General features: G+C 41.3%; 1 protein-coding gene and 1 long non-coding RNA gene across 3 annotated transcripts in view; one reads left to right on the top strand and one right to left on the bottom strand.

Annotated features, from left to right (window-relative positions):
• Window positions 1–15: 15 nt before the first annotated feature.
• LOC117950120 lies at window positions 16–23335 on the bottom strand. Its single transcript, XR_004657814.1, has 4 exons — window positions 23323–23335; window positions 18507–18510; window positions 18275–18282; window positions 16–103 (listed from the first exon to the last, which is right to left on the bottom strand). It is a non-coding gene; the product is annotated as an uncharacterized LOC117950120 (long non-coding RNA).
• oca2 (oculocutaneous albinism II) overlaps window positions 2535–23335 on the top strand; it is a 43520-nt gene continuing 22719 nt past the window's right edge. Inside the window, exons 1-15 of one of the 2 annotated variants that reach the window (XM_034880785.1) lie at window positions 2535–2734; window positions 2768–2842; window positions 4792–5037; window positions 8708–8791; window positions 9504–9695; window positions 10106–10163; window positions 10561–10633; window positions 11136–11293; window positions 11384–11466; window positions 12428–12581; window positions 15445–15516; window positions 15891–15956; window positions 17248–17304; window positions 18517–18641; window positions 19686–19824. In XM_034880785.1, the coding sequence (XP_034736676.1) occupies window positions 4799–5037; window positions 8708–8791; window positions 9504–9695; window positions 10106–10163; window positions 10561–10633; window positions 11136–11293; window positions 11384–11466; window positions 12428–12581; window positions 15445–15516; window positions 15891–15956; window positions 17248–17304; window positions 18517–18641; window positions 19686–19824 (1500 nt within the window). In that variant the 5' untranslated portion in view covers window positions 2535–2734; window positions 2768–2842; window positions 4792–4798. Of the gene's footprint in view, window positions 2735–2767; window positions 2843–4788; window positions 5038–8707; window positions 8792–9503; window positions 9696–10105; window positions 10164–10560; window positions 10634–11135; window positions 11294–11383; window positions 11467–12427; window positions 12582–15444; window positions 15517–15890; window positions 15957–17247; window positions 17305–18516; window positions 18642–19685; window positions 19825–23335 lie in introns of those variants that run through there. The other variant, XM_034880784.1, reaches the window with a different exon arrangement.

Here is a 23335-nt window from a genome sequence, read left to right as displayed (position 1 = left end):
TGTGGGATCATAGTTCAGTGGGATCATAGGACAGTGGGACCATAGGACAGTGGGTCCATTGGGCTGTGGGACCATTGGGCTATGGGGACCATAGGGCTGACCCCTTCATGACCTGCTAAACATAAGCATTGTCATTGTATGTTAGATCAAAGCACCACTGTGTTTCAGTACAGCCTCACAAAGCTGCTACATAGAATAATAAATCATTGAGAAATTATTTCCATGCTATCAAATCAAACAGGATTCCAACTGGTTCACAGTGTAGAAGAACCAGGTAGTTCCATGCGGTGGAACGACATGATTACACATGGTGGTTGAACTATACCAGCTGTCTAAATGTTCTCTTCATTGGAGATACCATTGAAGGCTTCAGTGTAAGACTCAAAGTCTTCCAAACCTTCTTCACATGTGTGAAATAAGTTTTGCTGTTCCTGAGTTTTCCCTGAACATGTGCCTTGCTTGGCTGTCAGCCGTTCGTGCCAGGGCCCTGATGAACTGGCAGTGGTGGATCAGGCCTTGTTGTGCCACTCCCCAGTTTCTCTTAAATCGGTTGCTTCTGGCAACATCTGTTGGATAGATTGCAATGAACAGACATCCATGATTCCAGGATGATACATCCTAAAGACATTGGTGATCCCTGATGTTTCCTCTTGCTCCAACATGAGGTTGACCTTTTTAGTTTTGAGGGAAGCGTCTCAACAGGAATGGATGGCTATGACGCTTTGGACCGCTCCCCTCAAAATGAATTGTAAAAGCACAGATGATTCCTCTGACCTTTCTTCTGTTGATACCATCATACTTTGATGATGAACAAATACCTGCAGTTTGTTGCAGACTGTTTCTTCACTAGGAATATGATTGCGTGGATCGTCTGTTGAACTCAGTTTGTATTGGGTACTGATTCTGTTGAATTTTAAGTGATTTTTTTAAATGCTGATGCATCACAAATTGAATTCCATTCATCCACAAACCTTCATCCTATCTGGATGAAAGATAGATTAACTGTAGTTATTGAGAACCTTGTTATTTTAGTAGTAGTTTAGTTTCAGATGTCCTGCGTCGTGACTTTGTTGGTATGACCACTCATGTTGTGCGGGCATGAGATTACAAACATTCAGCGGAGAGTAACTCATTGATCCAGGAGTCCGTAGTGACGCTAGTTATCGTCATCCAAAGCCCCCCCGGCTCACTCTCCTTTCTCCTTGCTGTCCATGTGATTGCTCTGTTCTCTCTACTATGTCTCAAATCAGCCCACAAGACCAGTGTGCAGCCTCTCCTCGGGGCATCTCCTCTACGTAGCATTCATCTGGCTGTTGTCCCAGGCAACCGGGACTTCAGACCAGGTGACCCCATCCGCTCAATAGGAAACATTGTCCTTCATAATTCCTGAGAATTGAGAGGGCGGATGCTGAAATTCCTTAGACTAGCATCCCTCGGCTAAAGGAGCGTTGATGGGAGTAAATTATGTCACTGATTTTGTTCGGCTCACTGGACAGAGACTTTCCACGGGGGGGGGGGGGGTTAATGGTGGGAGTTTCTAATTACTTAGTTGCTGTTAGTCTGGTTCACTGGCTTTTTACTCACGGATGGCCGGAAATCCTAATCTGCTCAGTTTCCCTGGGTCAAAAGCACATGTATCAAAAGATTAAATACACTCTCTGAATTAGTTGTAGCACCCCTCCCCCTAAATCCCCCCCCCCCTTTTTTTCCTGCATTCCATCTGTTTTTGAAGTATTCAAAATAAAGCACTGAATGGTTTAGGGCTAAAATACATTTCTGATCTAGATCAGGAACCACCCGGACCTCTCAGATGGTCTGGGACAGGTCTGCATTCTGTCTCCAGAGTGGGGGGGGAAGCAGCATTCAGTTTTTATGCACCAGCAAACTCCTAGAAAACCAGTCTGCCGCAACTCTCGGTTCTTTTAAATCAAGGGTTAATAGAGTTTGACTGTGGGTCGACTCATGCATCCCTACTGCATGGAAGTATGTAGTCCCGCCAAACCGTCAGTTCAGCTCTGTTAGGCTCTGTGTGACTTCCTGTGCTCAAGGCCCAATATCTGCCCCTCCCCCTTACGTCTTACACACACCCACGCTTTTTGGCCCCTTTTTAAATGTGAAGGCCCGTGATAAACAGACTGTGTGCAAAGGGCTGGTGATTGAATGGGAAAGATTTCTGCTATTGGCTGCGATTATTCCATGAAGGGGCCTACCACTGAAGAAATGTGTTAACCTCATGTTAGTGTTAGGTAGGCTAAATATATTCAAAATCCAAACTATACTTTAAGAGAGGGGTCTTTTTATACAGACCCCTTAGCTGAAGGCCAAAGTAGGGACCCCCTCCTGCATGTACTGTGTACAATTAAGTAGCATATTAAACTGGATAATAATATATTATTTAAGAAAAAACTGGTCTGCTATTAGTGGACAGCAGATTGTGCCACTCCCCCTTCCCCTCAGATCTTGCAGACCCCACAGTGCTGAGCTCTTTCCTTGGGGAGCATAGGAGAGGAGAAGAAACACCACCTCTCAGCAGCAGCACCACCACCACCAGCACCAACACCTCCACCAGCAGCAGCAGCAGCACCACCACAGCCAGAGACCCAGAGCCCCGGTCCCAGCAACAGTAGCACAGATCTCAGCATTTCTGCAGGACTCAATTAACGTGAATTACTTTTATTCATTTTGCTTTTGGATGTTCATTATTTAACATCACAAGCTTTATCATCACTACTGCTATCATCATCCTCCTCCTCCTCATCATCATCATCATCATCATCATCATCAATGTCCTTGTTTTTATCATCCTTCATCATCATCATCTAAAACAACTTCATCTTTAAAGGTAAGACTGATAACTTTCTTTTCTGTCTTCCAGTCGCCAAAACATGCTTTTTTTCACCACACTTTACATTTTTTTAATTAGTCTTGTAGCTGACATTTGCTTCAGTTGAGTTCCTTTGCATTCCATGTATGGTGGATTTACTTCAGAGTATTACACTAATGGGCTTTGTTTTAGGGGGTTTAAGCATTACATTGTAACACTGCTGTACAGCACAGTACCACAAAAGCTTTGTAAAAAATATCCCTCTCATTCCACTAATATGTGAACGGTTGTGTGGTGGATGGATCGCACACAGACACTTCTGTGATAGTGAAAATTTAACGAAAAATCTGCCTTAAGTGTAGTCACACATGATCCTTCTGTTACAGTCTTGTGCATTGTGGTTGCGGTCATCCCCTCCTCTGAATGCACTTTTGTCTTATTCTTAACAGTCTTGTTGAAAGACATCCATCTCGAATCACTAATTGCTGTGAACAAGGGTGGAACGTTTAAGTAAGCAGTTTGTCTTCCTCAGCACACACAGCCCACAGGCAGGTCATCATATAAAATGGATCATGCTTCTCTCTGAAGAGCCGTATCACAAGCATGGGATGGGGATATTACGTGCGGTGTGACTAAACAACAGACAGAACTCTGGCCTTGTTTTGAAAGCTGAAAAATTACACAATTTGATAATGAATTGCGCATTATTAAATAACTTGAAGTGTTGTTTTTTGTGTGTCCATGAATTAGAAATAGGTGTAAATGGATTAAAATGTACAATCAATGGTGCCACTTTAAACTCTAAAGCTGCTAAAACGAATAGTTCTGTTTTAAAAAAGGATTAAATGATTGTGTCATGATGAAGGGGTGGCTTGGGAGGGATTTTTTCGTTCTTTTTCCCTGGAAAGATTCCCATTTCTCAGGTCATCCCTCGGCCTGCTGCCTCTTCCTTACAGGTCTTACTCCTCTAAGAGTTGTGATCACTGAAGGCTCAAATGACACACTGTTGCCTTTCATGTGAGCAATAATCTTATCCAATGGATGCAGTCTTTGTGTTAGGGAGGACCACATGTCTTCTGTAGCTGACCTCATCCACTTTCTCCATGTTGGGCTCGGGCATTTTAAATCACTCAGCTGTTATAATGAAATACTTATTGTGATTATTAATCGTCTACTATCGAGGACGTGTGTTGGCTTCACTCTGGATTATTGTAGCATGACACAAGCTACATTTACATTATGTGTACAGTCTACAGTTCACACAGTAGCTGACTGAAACAGTATCCACTCTAAGGCGTCTGGCTCGATCGGCACTAAAGGTCTCTGCCGTACAACAGAGCCGCTTGTTCCTTTCACCAAGGGAGGGGAAAGTTAGGGATGTACAAGAAAGAAACGTGACTTTTGACTTCTCCCAAAGTCTGGCTGTAATGTACTACTGAATTGCATAATTGAAAACAGTTTATAAGGAAAATTCCACAGTCCACAAGTAAAACACATTTCCAAGTGAAGTATTTAATACTGGCCTACGTGGTCTCTCATAGATTTTAGCAAAAAACTCTGCACGCTACATGTCCAGCCAAATGACAGAAAGACAAAGTTAGCACCTAGCTAGGGAACATGGTACCCTTAAGGAGGTATAGAGACACACAGTTCCCTCAGGAGTTGGTAGGGACCAAAAACTGAGCTAGAAAAATTGTTGATTTAATTTAATTTAATTGACATTTGCCAGATGGCCAAATATATGATTATAGATGAATACAAATGTTGTTCAGTAACTGCTGGATGTGTAACAAAGCAACTATTTGTTAGCTATATGAACTAAAAAGGTGATAATATGACAGTGTTTTGTTCATTTCCGTTGCCCCCAAGAGGCCAAAAAAATCTATTATTGCAGATTTAAATGTTGACTATGATCTATTTTGTGTTTTTTACTTGATCAAAAATCTGCTTTCTTTACCCTCGAGCAGTCTCATCATGTATTTGGAGAACAAAAACATGGAGATGGAGATGTCTCAGACGTCGGCCGAATGCCATCGCAAGAACAGCCTGAGGTCGCCAGAGGCCGTGGCCGGGAACTTTGGGGAGCTGCGTCTGCTGCAGGGCATCTCAGAAAGGAGAGACACCCAGAAGCTGCTGCAGCAGTCTGCAGTTCTGCCCTCAGGACAGTGCGTCATCCACGCCGAGGCCTTTGTCCCCGTTCGACAGGAAGATGGGTATGACTGCTCGGAGTGTTTCTGCTCCCTTACTGCATTCTATTGACAAGAAAAACAGTATTTCAGTTGAAATTTGATCGATTACAATACCTATTGGAGGGAAAGCTGCTCTGGAGGCTCTAATTGGTCAGCCCGTCCCTAAATGCTCTTCAAATTATCAAGCCTGTTAATGCTTTACCCATTTATTTCTACTAATAACTTGGGTCACAAATGTATTTATTTTTACTTTTGTGTTTATACAGACCAAATCATTTCCTAAAACAGCGCAATCGTTCAAAGCAAACTCAAAGAGAAGTAAAAGTTGTTTTTGTTTGGGACTATTTTCAGCTCAACCTTTGTGGAATTGAGTTAAAATGAACTTCACTGTTTGTGTTCATGATAATAGAAGAACACGTTAGCCTGCAGCTGTGTGGCTCACTGATGGCATCAAACAGCAGACAGACTAGAACCTTCTGGTGAATAGTGAAGCAACAGCAGCTAAATAGCCCCAGGACCAAAGCAAAGCTTATAAAGGACTAATTGGATTAAATCAGCAAATACTACTCCAAATAAATGCTAATGTTGCTCCTTAAATAAGTTCACCACATACTTTTGAAATGTGATTATACTGCATGTCAGTGTTGCGTTTCCAGCTTGTTTTGACCCCAAATGACCAAAACCTATTTAATTTAAGTTGTTGTTAAATAGTTGGTTAAGAGTTTCTGTACTACAACTTTTGTTGGGTAGTAGTTTAGAAAAGGATTGGCGATCATTGTCTCTTCTCGTTGGGTGTTCTGGGATAAAGACATAACAGCCACACGCGCAGAAGCACTTTACTCGTGCCCTGTTGGTTATATTTAAAAGAATGTATGAAAACACGTGGAAAACACAAGAAGTTTTCTTCAAAAGTATGATCAGTTACACCCCCCCACACACACACACACACACACACAGATTCAAGTGTGTGTGGCTGTGGGGGTGTATCTCAGTCACTCAGGGGGGTGCTAATCTCAAACCCGAGGCTGTGACGTTGTTGGGATTAGGGAATTTTTTGCTTCATGAACTGAGTCAAAGTTACATGTGATGAACACCACGTATACATGTGTGTGTGTGTGTGCCGTGTTTTGGGTTAGATTAGCTGTTTTATACTGTTTGCAATGATGGTTATAAATACTCTTTTATGCTTATCTTTTGGGGGCCCTAAGCAGGATTTGGTTTGGGGCCCCCTCACATTGTAACATGTTGCCACACATGTTATACCAACAAGCATGTAAAGATTAAAGTGGGACTGGTGAATACATGCTACATTTATCTCTGATCCCCTAACCCTGTCAATTCTCAAGGGCTTTTACTTGATCTGGTTAAAGTTGGAAGCATATTTCTATAGTTATGTTCTTAATAGAGAGGGCTGAATCCCACATGTCTTCATGTTTACAATATCCAAACCTAGAAATGGATATGACACAGCCAAAAAGATATTGTGAAGAACTTTCGTTGCTCCTGACAAACTAAAGCATGGTTTCCGTAAATTATAGATAACCTCACTATTATGAATTTAATCAGCTGCACTCCTTCAAACTGGCACATCCATATTCCTTTCACACATTTTCACAAACAAGCGTTTTCGGGGCTGCAGTTTTTAAACACCGGTGCTAATGGGGTTTATTAAACGTGATAAACAGTTACTATTTACCTTTGTTGGAAAGCAAGACTCACACTTCTATGCGTAGTTTCCCGTTTGCAGAAATAAAAAGCTGCGAGGAAGCGCTGCCGTTTCAAGTTTGAACAAGATGGCACATGACATGTTGGCAACACTCTTCTGGCCAATTAGCTCCTACCTCAACAGAAGGAATGCTGCTGTGGGGGGAGCTGTCAGAAGGTCTGTCTGGCACTAAAAGTGGGTTTCAACATTATGGTTTGCAGTCTGACGGAGGGGCTTGGACCAAAATGATTAGACTTAAAGGTGACTTAAAAAGACTAATTAGCTTGATGTGTAATTTTGCCTTTTTGCTTGAAAATCATTTTGAAACTTCTTTTTTTTTGCATTTTAAATATAAATATCAAGCATTAAAAATGCTTCTCAAGATATGTCAGAATATTTTGATATTAACAATTAATCACATGACTGTGTAATGAGAAAGGCGTTGCTCATAGTGACAAACAGAAAAGGATCAGCCAACTTTGTGGTTCCTCTCAGAGCGTTTAAGCATCTTTTAAGGCATCGTTGGGGTTTCACAGCCCAGATCTTGCTGTTGTTATTCAGTCTCTCACTGGGCAGCTGTTGGTACCTGCCCAGCACCAAATGGCAACCAGACAACGCAGCAACTTGGTGTGTGAACGAAGTGCACAGACTGTGTTCAGTGAGCGTCCGACCCTTTGACAGGCAGAGGGTAAAAACTGTTCAAGATTAGAAGATTAGCCGAAGGGAACCTTTAAATTTGGGAAAGATTTTAATCTAATGGTTCTTAAAAATGTTCAATTTAATAGTTTTGGCCCAGTGGGTTGGTGTTCTATTACATAATGAGTCCCATGACGTCTCTACTGTTGGGCTAGATAAAATAGTGGATTTTCATTTTTTTTGTTTTTTTTAGTAAATAATAGGCGATTATATGGCATAAGTATAACCTTTACTCCTGTTCTCTGTGTGTGTGTGTGTGTGTGTGTGTGTGTGTGTGTGTGTGTGTGTGTGTGTGTGTGTGTGTGTGTGTGTGTATCGGATTGTTGCTTGAGTCCGGCTGTGATGCTCCTGAGTAGGGTAACCAGCAGGAGGAGTGTTTCACAATTTTAGATGAAGTAGCACCAGTTAAATCAACTATTGTCTCCCCTAATGAAAACCTTGTCCTTGGAGTGATGAAACAATCCAGAGCTTTAGGAGACATTTTAGAAAAAGATGTTTTAGGAAATGTTCTAAACTCGAGGTTCACAGGCTCCCCCTTAAAGAGCTGAGGGTTACTTTAAATGAGATGCTGAGAAAAGTGGGAACTTGCTTTATTTCTCAGCTCATATCCTCGAATAAGCCCAATCCCAGAATCTCCCAGTGACACCTTTAATGCATTAGTGTCTCCTTCAGGCCCTCAAGCTACTGTCATCTCAATCTAAATCTTCTCCACTTCTTTGTAAGTAAGATCAGAGATGGTAGGACAAACATCTCACCATCTCTTCCTCAGAACTCTGCCTTCGACTTGTCTCCCGCTCCTTCTCTGTCCATTTTTAAACCCGTGGCACTACACGATATCACGTCTTGAAACCTCATGTTGTCCCATGGATGTTGTCCCTACTGGGCTATTTGTCCAAGCCCTGCGTTGTTGAGATGCATAACACTTCACTTTTAACTGGTGTTGTTCCTAGTTTTTTTAAACATGCTGTTGTTAAGCCTGTACTTAAAACGCCCAGTCTGGATCAGCTACAACCTGAGAGCTACAGGCCAATTTCCAAACTTCTAATCGTGTCAAACATTTTAAAAGAAGTTGTTTCAGAGCAACTCACCTTTTTCTAAACTAAAAAGAATCACGAGTGGTTGGACAACTTCCTGTTTGGTTTACGGAAAAAAAGCATCCTACAGAAACTGCATTACTTAAAGTTTCTAGTGATGTATCCTAAGGAATATACAGTTTTGGTCCTATTGAATGAATAGATAAAACTTCAATTGATTTTCTTTTTTTTTTGAACTCGTTTGTTTCTTCCATCCCAGTTGCAGCCTGTTCAACGTTCTCAAAGGAAATTCAGCCAAAATGACAGAGAGGTCGCCGCTGCTGAGATTCTCTCAAGACGACAGGTGAGCCCCAAAGAATCCAAAATGAAACAATAACTGAGACGCTAAAAATAACAATATGTAAATAATGTGTCAAATATTTAAATTCTGAATGTTTATAATAATCAAATACATTATCAAAACTCTAGTCCTTAGGATAAAATGCGACTTCAAAACATTACTCTTGCATAAATAATTTTAAGGAGTTCCATTTTTAGAATTGTTTGTTTAAATTAACCTTTTTCATAGTCTGTTTAAATTGAATACTTCATTTTTATCAGAGTAGTGTTGTCCCCAGCCTCCCCAAATAGGCTGACATGTCCCCCCCCCCCCAGCCTCTCTGAAAGCCCTCCCCTCTGTTAGCTAGAGCAGTTGTTCTCAAACTTATGGAAAAAAACTAAAAATGGAGATTACGTATTTTTGCTTTTATTATTCCATGTTTGGTAGAATGACATGCTGCCAACGTTATTTAATGAAAAGGCTCAACTTCTTATTATCTATGCAAGCCTTCTTACATTGATTCAATTGACCATGGTGTACAACACTTGTAATGACATAGGGATTGTTGGATGCTCGTCTTTTTCGAGACATGTTTTTGTCAGAATTAGGATTTGTTTTCCGATTTGAGGGCTCACGTCCCCACTTCCATCAACTTCATAATAACGTGGGTTTATTTCTCTCACTGAAGCTGCAGTGTCTGATGCCCAGAGGTCTGACTGTGATTATTCTTTTCCAGTATGACCTACATGACCCTCCATGACCCCAGCTTTGTTGGAGGGGAGGAGCCCTGGGACCACGGCTCCCTGGACCTGGAGAGGAGATATCGGCTGGGCAGTGAGGTCACCAGCCTGTCCCGCTCCAGCTCCACGGAGAAGAGTGACCCTCTGGAAAACCTCAACCTCAGCTCCAGATTCACCAGTAATATAAAGTGAGACCCTTCTTACTGCCAGTAGGAAACTACGACTGTTTTATGTGCTCTTGTTTTTCCTTTTAACCCCTTGTCATTGAGTTGTACAGTTTATAGAGTGTTTTTCCTGCTGAACGTTTAATTTTGATATTGTTTAGAGACCTGAACAGACTATAGCCTACAATATTTAACAAGAAACAAACACAGGTGCAAAACACGAATATGATTCTGTGGAGAAGAATTCATATTTGTATTATTTCCTACACTGGTAATAACTTCGGGACACCATACATCTGTGTTGTGACACCTTGTAGGGGGGCTGATCTCTAGGTTGGAAACCACTGGCATACAGTAAGATGTTTTAGTGTCATATCATGCTGTTATAGTCCTCTGTTACGTTGTGTTGACTTTCTACCTTTATGTCTTTTCAGATGCTGCTTCACAGTCTCCAAAGTTACCATAATGTTTACTATCGTCATTCTGTGCAGTGTGAGTGTCCCTGTAGAATAACTTTTGGTACAATAAAACAAAAGCATCATATTGTAAAACACAGAAACAACCTAATACTTAGTTTAGTTTAATTTGTGTACTTTAAGTACTTCTTCATTCCTATTAAGGAAAAGTTCAATTTTGGAAACATATTTGTTTCTTTCAGATAGTAAGACGAGAAGATTATTGTGAATTGTGTGGAATTACACACACACACAATGGGCATGTACTACCTGGGGTTAAACAAGCTAAATTTGCTACATAATGTGTTCACTGAATCTGTCCAGTAGCGTACTGCATATTTACCATATTTCCTAATTTCTCAGCATCTTGATGTCTCTGAGAGAAACTGTGAGGACTGAGTTAATAAATGTTGGTGAATGTCTTCCGGTTCCAGCTGTTCTTCAGCATGTATCCAGACCGAGACAACCCCCGGAGGCTCCTGGCGGTGTCTTCAACAGACAGTTTCTGTATCCTTTCCTACTGCATCATTGTCATTGAACATAATGCAGTTGTGTTCTACCTTGAGTTTAAGGGCATGTGGAGACATGGAAGATGGTTGAAAACTATTTTGACAGATTAAAAAACAAAAAAAACAAATTGCTTAATCCACAAGGGTCTTCATTTGGCTTCAATCAGTGTGAACGCGGCAGGAGAAGACAGGCTCCCGCAAGAAGGAGTGGTAGCTCTCCTCTCAGGTGAATAACAGAACCCACTGCTGTGTTTCATGTTCTTTGAGTTCCCTATTGCTTCATCATGTTCCAAAAAGGACTATTCCGAGATGATTTATTCTTACGGGGCTCCAAAATCTCATCTCTGTAGAGTGGGGAAAAATCTTTCCTGTCTCCTGTGCTGGTCTTTTTTAAACACTTTCACACGCATACACAGTGGTCTGCAAAAGATGTCCTATTCAAATAAAGAAACACACATCAGCACGTACACATTTTTCTCTTGACGGTCTGCGCCCCCCAGCAATGAACGTGACGGATTTTCGCGACAACGCTTTACTGAAGCTCCAGGTGGGGGGGCCTTTCACCGGAGGGATGATCGACCTCACCAACCAGGAGTACATCCTGATCCAGGTGGAGCAGACGGAGCAGGGGGGGCAACGGAGGAGGAGAACTCAGCAGGTGACGCCATCTATGTGATGCATTCTGAGTCTCTGCTGTATCGTTTATGTTGTATGTTGTCAGAGAACTCATCTTCTACTGTTTGTACAGGTGATTCATAATTGGACCATCCCTCTGCACAGTGAACGAAGCGACCAGATAATGTTAACCAAAACATTTGAGATGGTCAGCAGGTACTGACTCACTCGCTGTGTGACGCCGTGTTGATTTCAACATGCAGATTGGATTCTTTGAATGGGCCACCTTTGGGACTGTATGAACATTATTAGGCGCCAAGGTTATGTCATTCTTATTTTTGCTGGAGGGAAGGCAGCCTAAATGTTCTTGGGACAACAGGGGAAGCCTTTTTCCACCAAGATTTGTATTTTATTTCAGGATTTCCTTTGAATATTAATTTAAAAACAAAACTAGGAGGCTGCAAACCAAGATGGAACAGAAGTGAGATGCGGAAACACACAGGAGGAAAAGATGGCGTTATGTAAAAAAAAACCTTATCTCATATTTTTGCTGTTCGACACAAAAATATGATGTTTTTTTTCTTCAAACGAAAACCATGCACACATATTCTGGTATGACATCTTGATACAATTATGAGCCTGAAAATGAGCATAATTAAACATTAAGCATTAAACAAACATTTTAGCATTTAAAATCTTCCCAGTGTGCAGGCCTAGTGATTATAAGACAGGTATAACATCTTGTAATAGTTAATAATTAAACAACCCAAACCCTGTCATAGAACACAACGCAGATTTCAAAGGAATCATATATATTTAATCAATGAATTCATTAATGATGTATTTTTCTGAGAGACTCTTTTGAGCACTTTCTTTTCAAAGTTGCTTTCTCTGAAGGCCGCCTTCACTTTGTTAATGTCATGCAATAAAAGGTCATTTTTTAAACATTGTTCGTTTTGAATTAAATGACTGGCATTAGGTGAATTAACGCCATAAAAAGTCATATAATGCTCCATTATCACTGAGTATGTGGTATTGTTTTATTGGGCAGCATTGTATAACAGTGTGAGTTTTATTTTTTACCAGACTTCAACATAATGAACGTGATTTCAACATTTTCTTGTTTTATGTTCAATGAAAGAAAATTCTCTCTGCTGTGCTTTCCTTAACCACACAGTGAGCCCATCTTCATCACGGTGCAAGCCTTCCTGCAGGAGAACGAGGTGGTGCCGTTGTCCATGACCCACCAGTCGCTCTACGTCAACGTGGAGACACAGGTGGCCACTGCTGGGATCATCCTGACCGGGGTCTACGTTCTCATCATCTTTGAGGTAAATGGTCTGTGATGCTCACGCTCTTTTATGAATGATGAATGACTTTGTTTTCAGTACAGTATCTGCTGCCCTATTGGAAGTTTGTAACACGTACAGCAGGTGTTGCAGCTGAGGAAGCTCTGATTTTAACCGTGCCGACAGTAATAGATTGGACTTAAAGGTGCTGCTCAGCCTCTCTTCTGGACTGGGAGTGGGCCTCGCACAGACTTTGCTTGTTTGACAGCTCCCTCACTCTTCTGTTATCTTGACTTGTTAAGCTTCAAAACCACTGGATCCTACTTTCCCCATAATGCAACTTAAGAGAGCATCTTGCATTAGAGCCTCCCTGCTTTGTAAACAGCACAATTAAAGCTAACACAAGCCAAATAGAATTGATGTAGTGTTATATAATAATGCTCTGATTTCTTAACGCTAACATGAACAAACCAGCGATCATAAGACAATGAATGAAGATGTAAATTCATTATCAATTCCACACACGTTAATTAGCACTATTTTGATGTGATACTCACTAGTTTCTTATCTGACACATATACTTGTTTTAGATTTGAACTCCCAAGATGCCCATCTGTAATTCTCATTCATTTCCAGTTAGTGTTTGGTTTAAATTAGGCGGGCTAATCTCTCTGAGTCCAACAAGGTGTGAACTAAGCTGTGCTGGCGGGGGCTATGTTGTGATGTGGAAGTTAACAGTGAGTTGTAAGCCCAGTTACACTGCACACCCCCGCGTGTGTCATCTGTGTCACTGACAGGTCAGTTTCCATATGTTATCATTAAAGTGTGAGGGTTTGTCTCTATGGTGGAAGAGCAAGATGTCATCCGACTTTAGCTCTGTCATGTCTCCATTTGTAAGTATCTAATCTAGCTGCAGAGGAGATTTGTTTTTCTCCATTAAACTTGAATCGAATGAGTGATCACATATTATGATTTTCTTAATTAGACTCTCAAAAGTTCTTACAGATGTCCAAAGTGAAGAATCATAGCCTGATTTTTCTTTTTCGTCATTCCTGACAAAGGCTGAGGCAATATAAAGAGGATGCTTTTGTTCTTTTTTTATCCATTATCTGAACAGATTTCCTCTGACAAAGAGAAGTTTCTGAGAGTCTGTAGACTGTCTGAGTTCTTATCTATTGTGAGTGGCGAGACCCAATCCCATCCAATCCAATCCACTTTATTTATACTGCACGATTTAAACAAACACAAGGTTTCCAAAGTGCTGCACAAAGAGATAATACAGAATAAATAGATAACACAATAAAAGAACAATAAAAAATATGAGGTACAATAAAATAAATACAATGGAATGCACTGCCAGCATATGGAAAGATTAAGCCTAGCTTTGGACATCGTCAGGAGCAGCTGGTCAGCTGACCTGAGAGATCGATGGGGGTGTAGGGGTGCAGCAGCCACCAGCAGAGTGGTAAACGGGGGCAAGGGCATTCAAGGCTTTAAAAGCAAATACAAGAATTTCTAAATAAATCCTAAAATGGACGGGCAGCCAGTGGAGTGAAGCTAAGATAGGTGAAGTGTGCACATACCTGTTAAAAGACGTGCAGCAGCATTTTGTACCAGTTGAAGACGAGCAATGGAGGACCCACTAGCCCCCATATGAAGTGCATTACAGTAATCCAGCCGAGGTGTTGTCTCTGAAGGACTGCTAGGATCTGTGCTAGCTGCCTTCGCCACAGCTTTAATCTGGCTGTCAAATTTCAGGTCTGAGTCAACTTTTATCTCCAAATGTTCTACAATTGACTTGCGATACTGCCAGAGAACCCAGATTAACTAGGGGGGCGGTCACAGAAGGGCCATCAAAGACCATGACATTGTTCCTTTTCAGAGTTCAGTAGTCAGCAAGGCCAATGGATGAAAGATGATGAGTGTTGTCATTAAACATTGTTCTCTTACAACACGCACCAGAGTCAACGTGACAGAATAAACACGCCAGAAAAACTGCCTTCAATAATGCAAATTAAATAGTTTTTTAATTAGCTAGTCTTCCATTTAGTTCAAGACAAAGGTAGTTAGTAGAGCTTAGATATAGTCTAAGAAAAAGGCCACAGACCCCCGTTTTTCCATCAGGAACAGCTGCTACTTTTGTCAATAAACGTAGAGTGACCTACCTTCCTGCAATTTATTTCGCTGGCATGAATGTCAGAAGAGCAGCTCCGATGTCTGATAACACACGCTTGCTTATCACTGGCCTCAATTTTTAATAATGGGATGCATCATACATGAGAGCAGTGATGGAGCCTGGTGGAGGATGAGTGACTCTTAACAGCATCGTGGAGTTGTTTGTAATATCACCTTGAAGTTCTGCATTTCTTGACTTTTCTACAAAAGAAAATAACAGGCCATCCCAGAACTGATGGAACACACTCACGTATCTGGTTACTGCTCCTGTGAATCAGAAATCTTTTGAGATGAATGGGTTTTGGAGAGAGTCTCTTTAAATTGCAGTTGGCAGGTTGTGCTGCATTGTGGCGGCAGGCTCATTTAGTGGCAGATACTGTACAAGCAAAGGGAAAATAAAACACTAGAAAGATACAAAGTAATAACGTTACAAAATGAAAGACAATGTACCACAAAAAACACAATGTAAATATGGATAAGTGAATGGATAAACCAAGCTGTAGCTTTTCAGCAATGAATATAAAGTAATTCTACTTATGTGGCTTGACCAAAGGTTATTTTGGAGTTTGACATTACCAAAGAAAATTTCTGATTTGTCACGTAAATGCATAAAATATGACTTAATGTGGCTTATGTTGTACATATTTAAATGTTAATATTTCAATATTGTGGCCTTCTTTGAATCAAAGGTAGTAAATGAAGTGTTTGTGTTGAATCTTTTTACTTGCAGATTGTGCATCGTACTCTGGCCGCCATGCTGGGATCTCTGGCAGCCTTGGCTGCTCTGGCTGTCATCGGTGATGTGAGTCTCTTTAACCCTATAGGTATAAGCAACATTAATTATCCAGGTTGAGGGAGCCTGTGCGGCTCACCGGGACACTTCAGCGGAGCAGAGTCATTGTTGGATTAAGAAGGTCTAACTGGGCTTTTCTTGCAATAACAAGTCACAAAGCCATCTGGAGAATCTGCATGGGCAGGATCTAGGCCAGGGAGGAGTTATAGCAGTGAACAAATACAGTTTTAAATACATCCATTTGTTTAACTTGCCAGGAAGCTTTAGTACTGTACTGTACTAGGGATTAATGTGTATGACAATAATTTATTAACCCTTTACTTTTGCTGTTTATTCACAGAACTGATAATCCCTGTAACGTCTCATTATTTTCTCTCCCACAGCGGCCCAGTCTGGTAACTGTGGTGGAGTGGATTGACTATGAGACGCTGGCTCTTCTGTTTGGCATGGTTAGACTCTTAAATTAAACATGTTTCCGTGTGTTCATTTCCTCAAGTAATCTCCTTTTGGGCAATTTTACAAAAATCTTTAATTTGTATTGCTGCTAGTTTCTACTTTAAAGGTCCTATGGCATGCTGCTTTTGGATGTTTTTATACAGACCTTAGTGGTCCCTAATACTGGATCTGAAGTCTCTTTTATATAGACCTTAGTGGTCCCCTAATACTGGATCTGAAGTCTCTTTTATATAGACCTTAGTGGTCCCTTAACACATATCTGAAGTCTCTTTCCCAAAATTCAGCCTTGGTGCAGAATTCCAGCCACTAGAGCCGGTCCCACAGTGAGCTTTCATTAGGACGTGCCATTTCTGCGTCTGTAGCCTTAAATGCTTGGCCCATCAGAGCTTTCATTTTCTCAAAGGCAGAGCAGGATACCCAGGGCCCGGTTTACACCTATCACCATTTCTACCCCCTGGGGGGCCATAGGCATGCTGGGAGAACTCCTATTAATGTTAAAAAAACTGACATTTTCATGCCACGGGACCTTTAAAATCTGACATCTTCATCTTATCTATGTTCTTATCAGTCTTCCCAAACTACTGACAGTGAAATCTGGTTCTCTGGAGGCAAGTAAAATTGACAACATAAAATCTTGTCTCCATGGAAACAAACATGTGCTGTAAAGTTTGGTATCAGCTTAAAGAGTACAACTGAAGCTTTTCTGTGTAGGTTAAAACAGACAATTCTTTTCAGACACATTGTAACTTCATAGCAGCATCATACATACTCATTATTCACATGAAAGATAATTCTGCCAGATCAGTAATATCTAAATTCCAAAGTGATTCATGACCACAGATGGCAGCTTCCTTTGGACAACTTCCACTGTCAACAGCTGCCACCGTCATTTTCAGTTTCTGAAAATATTTCCAACCCACAGGCAACCCTTTTCAATGCTACTGTGTATTTATATGTGCTATAATATACTCACAAAGTAATTATGTTGACCTGTTTATGTATGATCTATACATTCAGGAGTTTGTCATTGAGCTTGTAGTCTACCTTAAAAATATATGTACAGTATATTTTTTCTTTGCGGGCCCATATCGTCATAGGTATGATTATAAAGTATCAGTGAAAATAATATCGTAAAACCCTTAATGTTGGGCACATTGGAAATATCTTTCTGACTGACCACCATCGCTTATGTGAGCAACATCTTTTTGTCTGTAGCAACTACTTTTGAAAAATCCGGGTGAAATCTCATCTTGTTACATAATTGGAAAACGTTGTTTCTTCCAGATGGTACTGGTGGCCATTTTTTCCGAGACGGGCTTCTTTGATTATTGTGCTGTGAAGGTGAGTTTCTAAATAACAAAATGAATAGTAATAATAGAGAAAGTCGTGACGTTTTCAATGTGAAGCTGTATAGCATCATGGCAGTATTATACATCTTTTGTAACTTATCTTTGGCATGTTTACCTTTTTGATACTGAGTGACATGTCTATGAAAATAGCTGCCCAGAGGTATTTTAGAGTTGTCTCCTAGTCGACAGGCTTTGAGCTATTTCTGAAATTAGCACTGATACATGACAAGCCTGCAGTTTTTATGCTGACTTATCTGACATGAGCAAGATTTTGGAAGACCTTTGTGATGTAAGATGACCTAACACATTGATGCCTATCTTTGCATCCTGACTCAAAAGTACATCACTATTGCAGGCTGACAAGAAGGACATTTTGCCTTGTTTCGTGGTAAAGCTCAGAAAACTGTGTCAGTCTTGACTATTAAAATGAGCTAAATTTATTTAATGTTTCTTATTTACAGAACCACATCTACTGTTTGTTTTTTCTGTAACTGCTCTCAGTATAAATTGACAGACATCGCCTGTTTTATTTCTTTATTCTTTCTTAACTTTGAGCTACACGCATCCTACAACTAACAAAGAGATACACATTCTCAAATGAATAGAACATAAGACCTTGATCCTGTCTGTAAAAGGGTAAGGTTTCCTACCATCAGAAAACAGCTCCGTTTTAATCCTGAGTGTTCTCTGTGGATTGTGATGGAGGGCGAATGCCTTGTCCTTCAGGTACAGTACTGTAGCACTCAGACCTGGAGAATAGAGGGATCATGCAGGCTCATGAATTTTAAGTGGGTTGGACAAGGGCAGCCACTCCAAATTAAAATTCCTTCTCTGAGTTCAGCTTAGCGGATCTGACATGCAGTACTATTACACTGAAAAGGTGGCCAACCTGAGCCACTCCCCTGGGCTTAAGACTGTATATTAGCATTGCTGAGTGAATGCACACCTGTGTGTAATTCCACACACTGCACTGATACACGGCTATTTTGGGAATGTAAGTGCACTACCCCTTCTAGTGCTACTACTCTTAATGGAAATGTAAGCATTCAAGTGCTCATTTTTTCTGATGTTTCACTCTGACACTGTTGATGCTTTCTCAGACATGTCCGAACTACACTCGTATTTGGGAGTGAATCAAGACATTCACCCAATGGCTTTCTAATTTCCATTAGCATTGACTCATTGCCATATTACCTCTCTGCAGGCTTACCAATTATCCAGAGGAAGAGTGTGGCCAATGATCATGATCCTCTGCCTCATCGCTGCCATTCTCTCTGCATTTCTGGACAACGTGACCACTATGATGCTTTTTACCCCAGTCACCATCAGGTACAGTAGACGAGGGAACAACTCGCACATCTAAAAATTCTTCTGTGCCGCTGCATTGATAAAATATCATCAACTTGGAACATGGGAGATGATTCCGCATGCTATAGCCACACCGTTTATTTACAGAAAACTAACCTTTCGGTCCCTCCAGACCTTCACCATTTCCTTTGTTCCCAGTACAGCCAATTGAAATCTCTACAGGTTTATTCTAACTCACATTGGGCAAGAGGCAGAGGACACCCTGGGCAGGTTGTCACACAGAGAAAGACAGTTGTTCACTCACATTTGCAGCTACCATATGGGCAATCTAGAGACTGCAATAATCAACCTAATTTACCTGCGATCTTCACATCCAGTTGCAAAATCAACTTCTTGAAAACAGCAGTCCACAAACCAATGGGTGACAGCCCAGATGCTACATCAATGTACATCCAATGTTTGGGATTAAACAAACCAAATCTATTGTGTTAAATTAGTAAGTGTTTGAGGTGCTAGTATGCAGACTTTCAGTATGTTGGTAAGAGCCAGTAACCCCATGGTACTTTTGTGAATAGTCACATTGATAGATCTCTACTTCCTGTCTAAAAAAAAAAGCTCAATATAGTCGGTGCCTGGAAACACACATCACATTAAAAAACAGACTACACTGAAGCTACAATTTACTGTAGTACAGTGTCTTACGAATCAACTGTAGGTTTGCCGCCCACCTCTGTCTCTCCCTCATTGTTTGTGATTCTATTTTCAGCCCTTAAATTAAGTCTGTACAGTAAACCATTATTTAGTTCTCCAAACCACTTTTTGTTACCAGAAGATCAGAATAAAGATGATGTTTTACTTGCTCTATTCTGTGACGAGCAGGGTGGATATCTAACGTCATAAGGGTAATATGTAATATGTAATAAGGGATATGTAAAGTTATAATGTTAAAGGACCTTTGTTTTTCGTCTTCCAATATCCTTTTTATAGATTTATGTGTTTAGTTCTCTCACTCATCGTAATCTATTCACGGCTAAATGGCTTTTCTGTCTCTATCTGATTTTGCAGGTTGTGTGAGGTGCTTAATCTAGACCCCAGACATGTCCTGATTGCAGAAGTAATCTTCACCAACATTGGAGGGGCTGCCACAGCTGTCGGAGATCCACCCAATGTGATTATAGTATCAAATCAGGACCTGCGCAAAGAAGTAGGCACTTTCACAGCTCTCTACCTAAACTTGCACTAATACACTGTAACAGATCAGCTCGCTGTAATCTGACACATACACCAGACCCTTAGTCAAGCAAACATAATGCTCTTTGTGACTCGTGTGTGACAGAATAACACTAAGATCAAGGGGAAATTGCTGTTTGAGCTGTACAGATGGTACAGTTCTGGTGGATGAATGAAAAATTGAAAAACACGTCATCGGAAAATGGATTCACGTCACTTCCAGCCCCTTTATTTATGTTTTTTTTCAGTATGGTTACACAGGGTGTAGTTGCAGAGCACCAACACATGGTGATCTTTCAAATCACAAACAATATGCTGAAACACAACAGCACATCCCTGGACCAAAAAACACAGAGATCGGCCCATCTGACCTTTCCTTTCCTCAAAGGCAGAGCAGGATGCCCAGGGCTCGGTTTACACCCATCACCATTTCTAGCCACTGGGGGACCAAAGGCAGGTTTGGGGAACTCATATTGATGTTAAAAAAAACTCATAAAGTGACATTTTCATGCCATGGGACCTTTAACACCCAGTTTCTGCAGATTTATACAGTTTTTAGAAACACTAAGCTAATAGTTTTGGTTTGTTAGTCCGGTCTAGAATTCAACAACTGGTAATAAAAAGGACTCACATGGGACGGCCATGTTGCAATTTGTCTGCTAAATGCATAAGTAGGCAGTCGTATGCTAACGTGTTAGATAAGCCTGATTAGTTCTGTTGCTGTTAGTCTTTGTTCCCTCTAGTGGTCAGAAATGACATCGTTCAGCTTTAACGTGCAAGGATCAACAACAATTCATCAAAGTTCCTCTGCACACGCTGCAGCAACGGACCCTGCAGGAATTTAGAGCTTTCCAGGTGCTTCACCTAGGAAATGTAGGAATTTTACTTTGTTCGGATCAGCAATTTTTGAGGTTATTTTTCCTTTATTAAAACTTTAGTATGAGTAAGTGTAAGAAAAATCACCCTAATAATAATAATAATAATGATACATTTTACAAAACAAGTTAAATAAAAGATCCTAGAGGGCACTCATGGTAGTTATGCACTTACTGTATCCTGAGAGTTGTACCGTACATACTCTACATGCATACACATTTATAGTGTACATACAGATATTTACAAGTATTTCATTAGTACACGCTGTGGATGAATTGAATCATCTGTGTTTGCTGGGTTGTACATGTGTTATCTCTGTTCAGCACAATCTCTCCATGTATTTATACAACCGTGAGCGGTGACCCTTATTTCATGTTGATGTGCTTGTGATGAATGGAGATGTTGTGGCAGTGAAACCAATTTCTATTTTTGCTGCTGCCGTCATAAATCAGGGAAATTAAAAATGTCAAAACAGTGGAGAAAGAAACAGTAACACCTTCCTGTTTCAGGGTACCTGCCCGGTAGCTGCTCTGCTCCAGTTGTCCTCCTGTAGCCAAACGTTTATGACGTTTGACTTTAAAATGTCTGCCTACTCCATAAATATGACATGTCATGCAGTTCATACAGTAATAATAAGCAACATAGCTGCTCTGAGAGTATCCTCTGATATTGCATTTAATTATTTCCTATGCCCGCACTGAGTCCTACCTTCATAGTGCTTCCCCTTCCTGCAACATACTCAGCAGCACCTCAGCAGCAGCTTGCATTGGTGTGGCCCTGGTCTTCTATGAGTGGCATGCTGGGGCACCCTGGGGACCCTTTCTTTGGGGTTAGTGTCTGAGTAAACCTCTGAAGGAGAAATATTGAACGTTTTACTTCTAAACTGTACTCAAAATTTCAACAAAGTACACAGTTGCTCTCAACTTGCATCCATCTATCCATCTTCATCCGCTTATCCGGTATCGGGCTGCAGTGGCAGCAGCTCCAGCAGGGGACCCCAAACTTCCTTTTCCTGATCCACATCAACCAGCTCCAACTGGGGGATCCGACTGGGGGATCCCGAGGCGTTCCCAGGCCAGGTTGGAGATATAATCTCTCCACCTAGTCCTGGGTCTTCCCCAGGGCCTCCTAAAAGCTGGACGTGCCTGGTACACCTCCCTAGGGAGGCGCCCAAGAGGCATCCTTACCAGATGCTCGAACCAACTCAAGTGGCTCCCATCAAGGCGAGTGAAGGTCACAGACCGATGATGTCATCAGGACCACATCATCTGCAAAAAGCAGTGACGAGATCCTGAGCCCACCGAACTGCAACCCCTCCCCACCCCGACTACGCCTCAATATCCTCTCCATAAATATTATAAACAGGATTGGTGACATATTGATCCGTTTTCTAAATGGAAAGGCAGCTGTTGGAGCAGGCAGCAAAGTGACAGTACTCTCATCCAATGGAAATCAACTTTGTCAGATTGACAGCACTCTAGCCCAATGGATTGGGGGGGCACCATGTGGTGGGGGAAATCACATTTCAGGGGGAGGGTGCCACCCCAGGCCCCCCCTCTAGATCCACCCCTGGTTTGTCATTGTTTCCAAAGACCCAAGATGACATTCTGGAGTTCTTCTATTTTGTCCACAACTCAAAGATATTCAGTTTACTGTGAGTTAATTATCAAAGCAGCCTGTCACTGTCTAAAAAGGGAAATGACATGTTGGCTCTGCTCACACCCTTCACTCTTCTTATACTCAGAGAGCCACATTGCTACATCTCTAGAAGACATGCCATCTTCCCAGCTGCTAGATGTGGCATCTGTTCACTGCGTGTGACATTTGCAGCAGTATGTGGTGTCCTCTGGACAGTATCTGCTGCCACAGCACACTCCCACGGCCTGCTGTCCAGTTTGTCTTGGCTCCGTTTCCCAGGTGACAGATCTGCGAGAACGCAGCGGCAGCTCGCCCAGTCAGTCATGGCGTCTGATAAGGACAGCTTGTGTGTACATGCGTGGTTTGCTTGCCTGCTTGTGTGTTTGGTTGTTTGCATGCTTGCTTATTTGTGTGGAAGGGATCTCCGGGAGAAATCCACTGGTAGAAAAAATGGCACAGCTGTGAGGTGCGGTCGGGGGGATTCTGCCCCTCGTCAGAGTGTCCTTGTAGTCAACTTGTAACTCAGCAAGTTGGCACGGACAATACACTCCCACTTTTTGGTATCCTTTCATTGATTCATTTCCAGGTCAGCAGTCAATATTTTTTTTAAATAGACTGAGTCAAAATCCACAAAATAAAAAGGGGGACACATCTGGTTTCATGGTAACAGAGCGTGATTATAATCTTTCTTGCCACATCAAATATCATTTCACTTTCCAACCTGTTTAAAACACGCAGTTAAAAACAGACGTCACAAAATTAACCTGTTACTTCAGAAAGCAAGTAATGCATTACTTTCAATTTTAAATATTAAAATGTAATGTTTAAATGCTCAAATGTGGCCCCCCCCTCTTTAACAGAACTTCAAATACATGCATGTTCTGCAGTTCCTTGGTAAAGTAATGGTCATGCTTCCATATAGAGAAGGCTTCTTTGTGTTGTCTGTTGTGTGTCCGACTGCGTGCTTTCGT

This window comes from Etheostoma cragini, chromosome 9, assembly GCF_013103735.1.
Source record: "Etheostoma cragini isolate CJK2018 chromosome 9, CSU_Ecrag_1.0, whole genome shotgun sequence".
Taxonomy (NCBI): domain Eukaryota; kingdom Metazoa; phylum Chordata; class Actinopteri; order Perciformes; family Percidae; genus Etheostoma; species Etheostoma cragini.
Note: the sequence above shows the minus strand (reverse complement) of the source record. Positions and strands in the feature narration are given on the sequence as shown.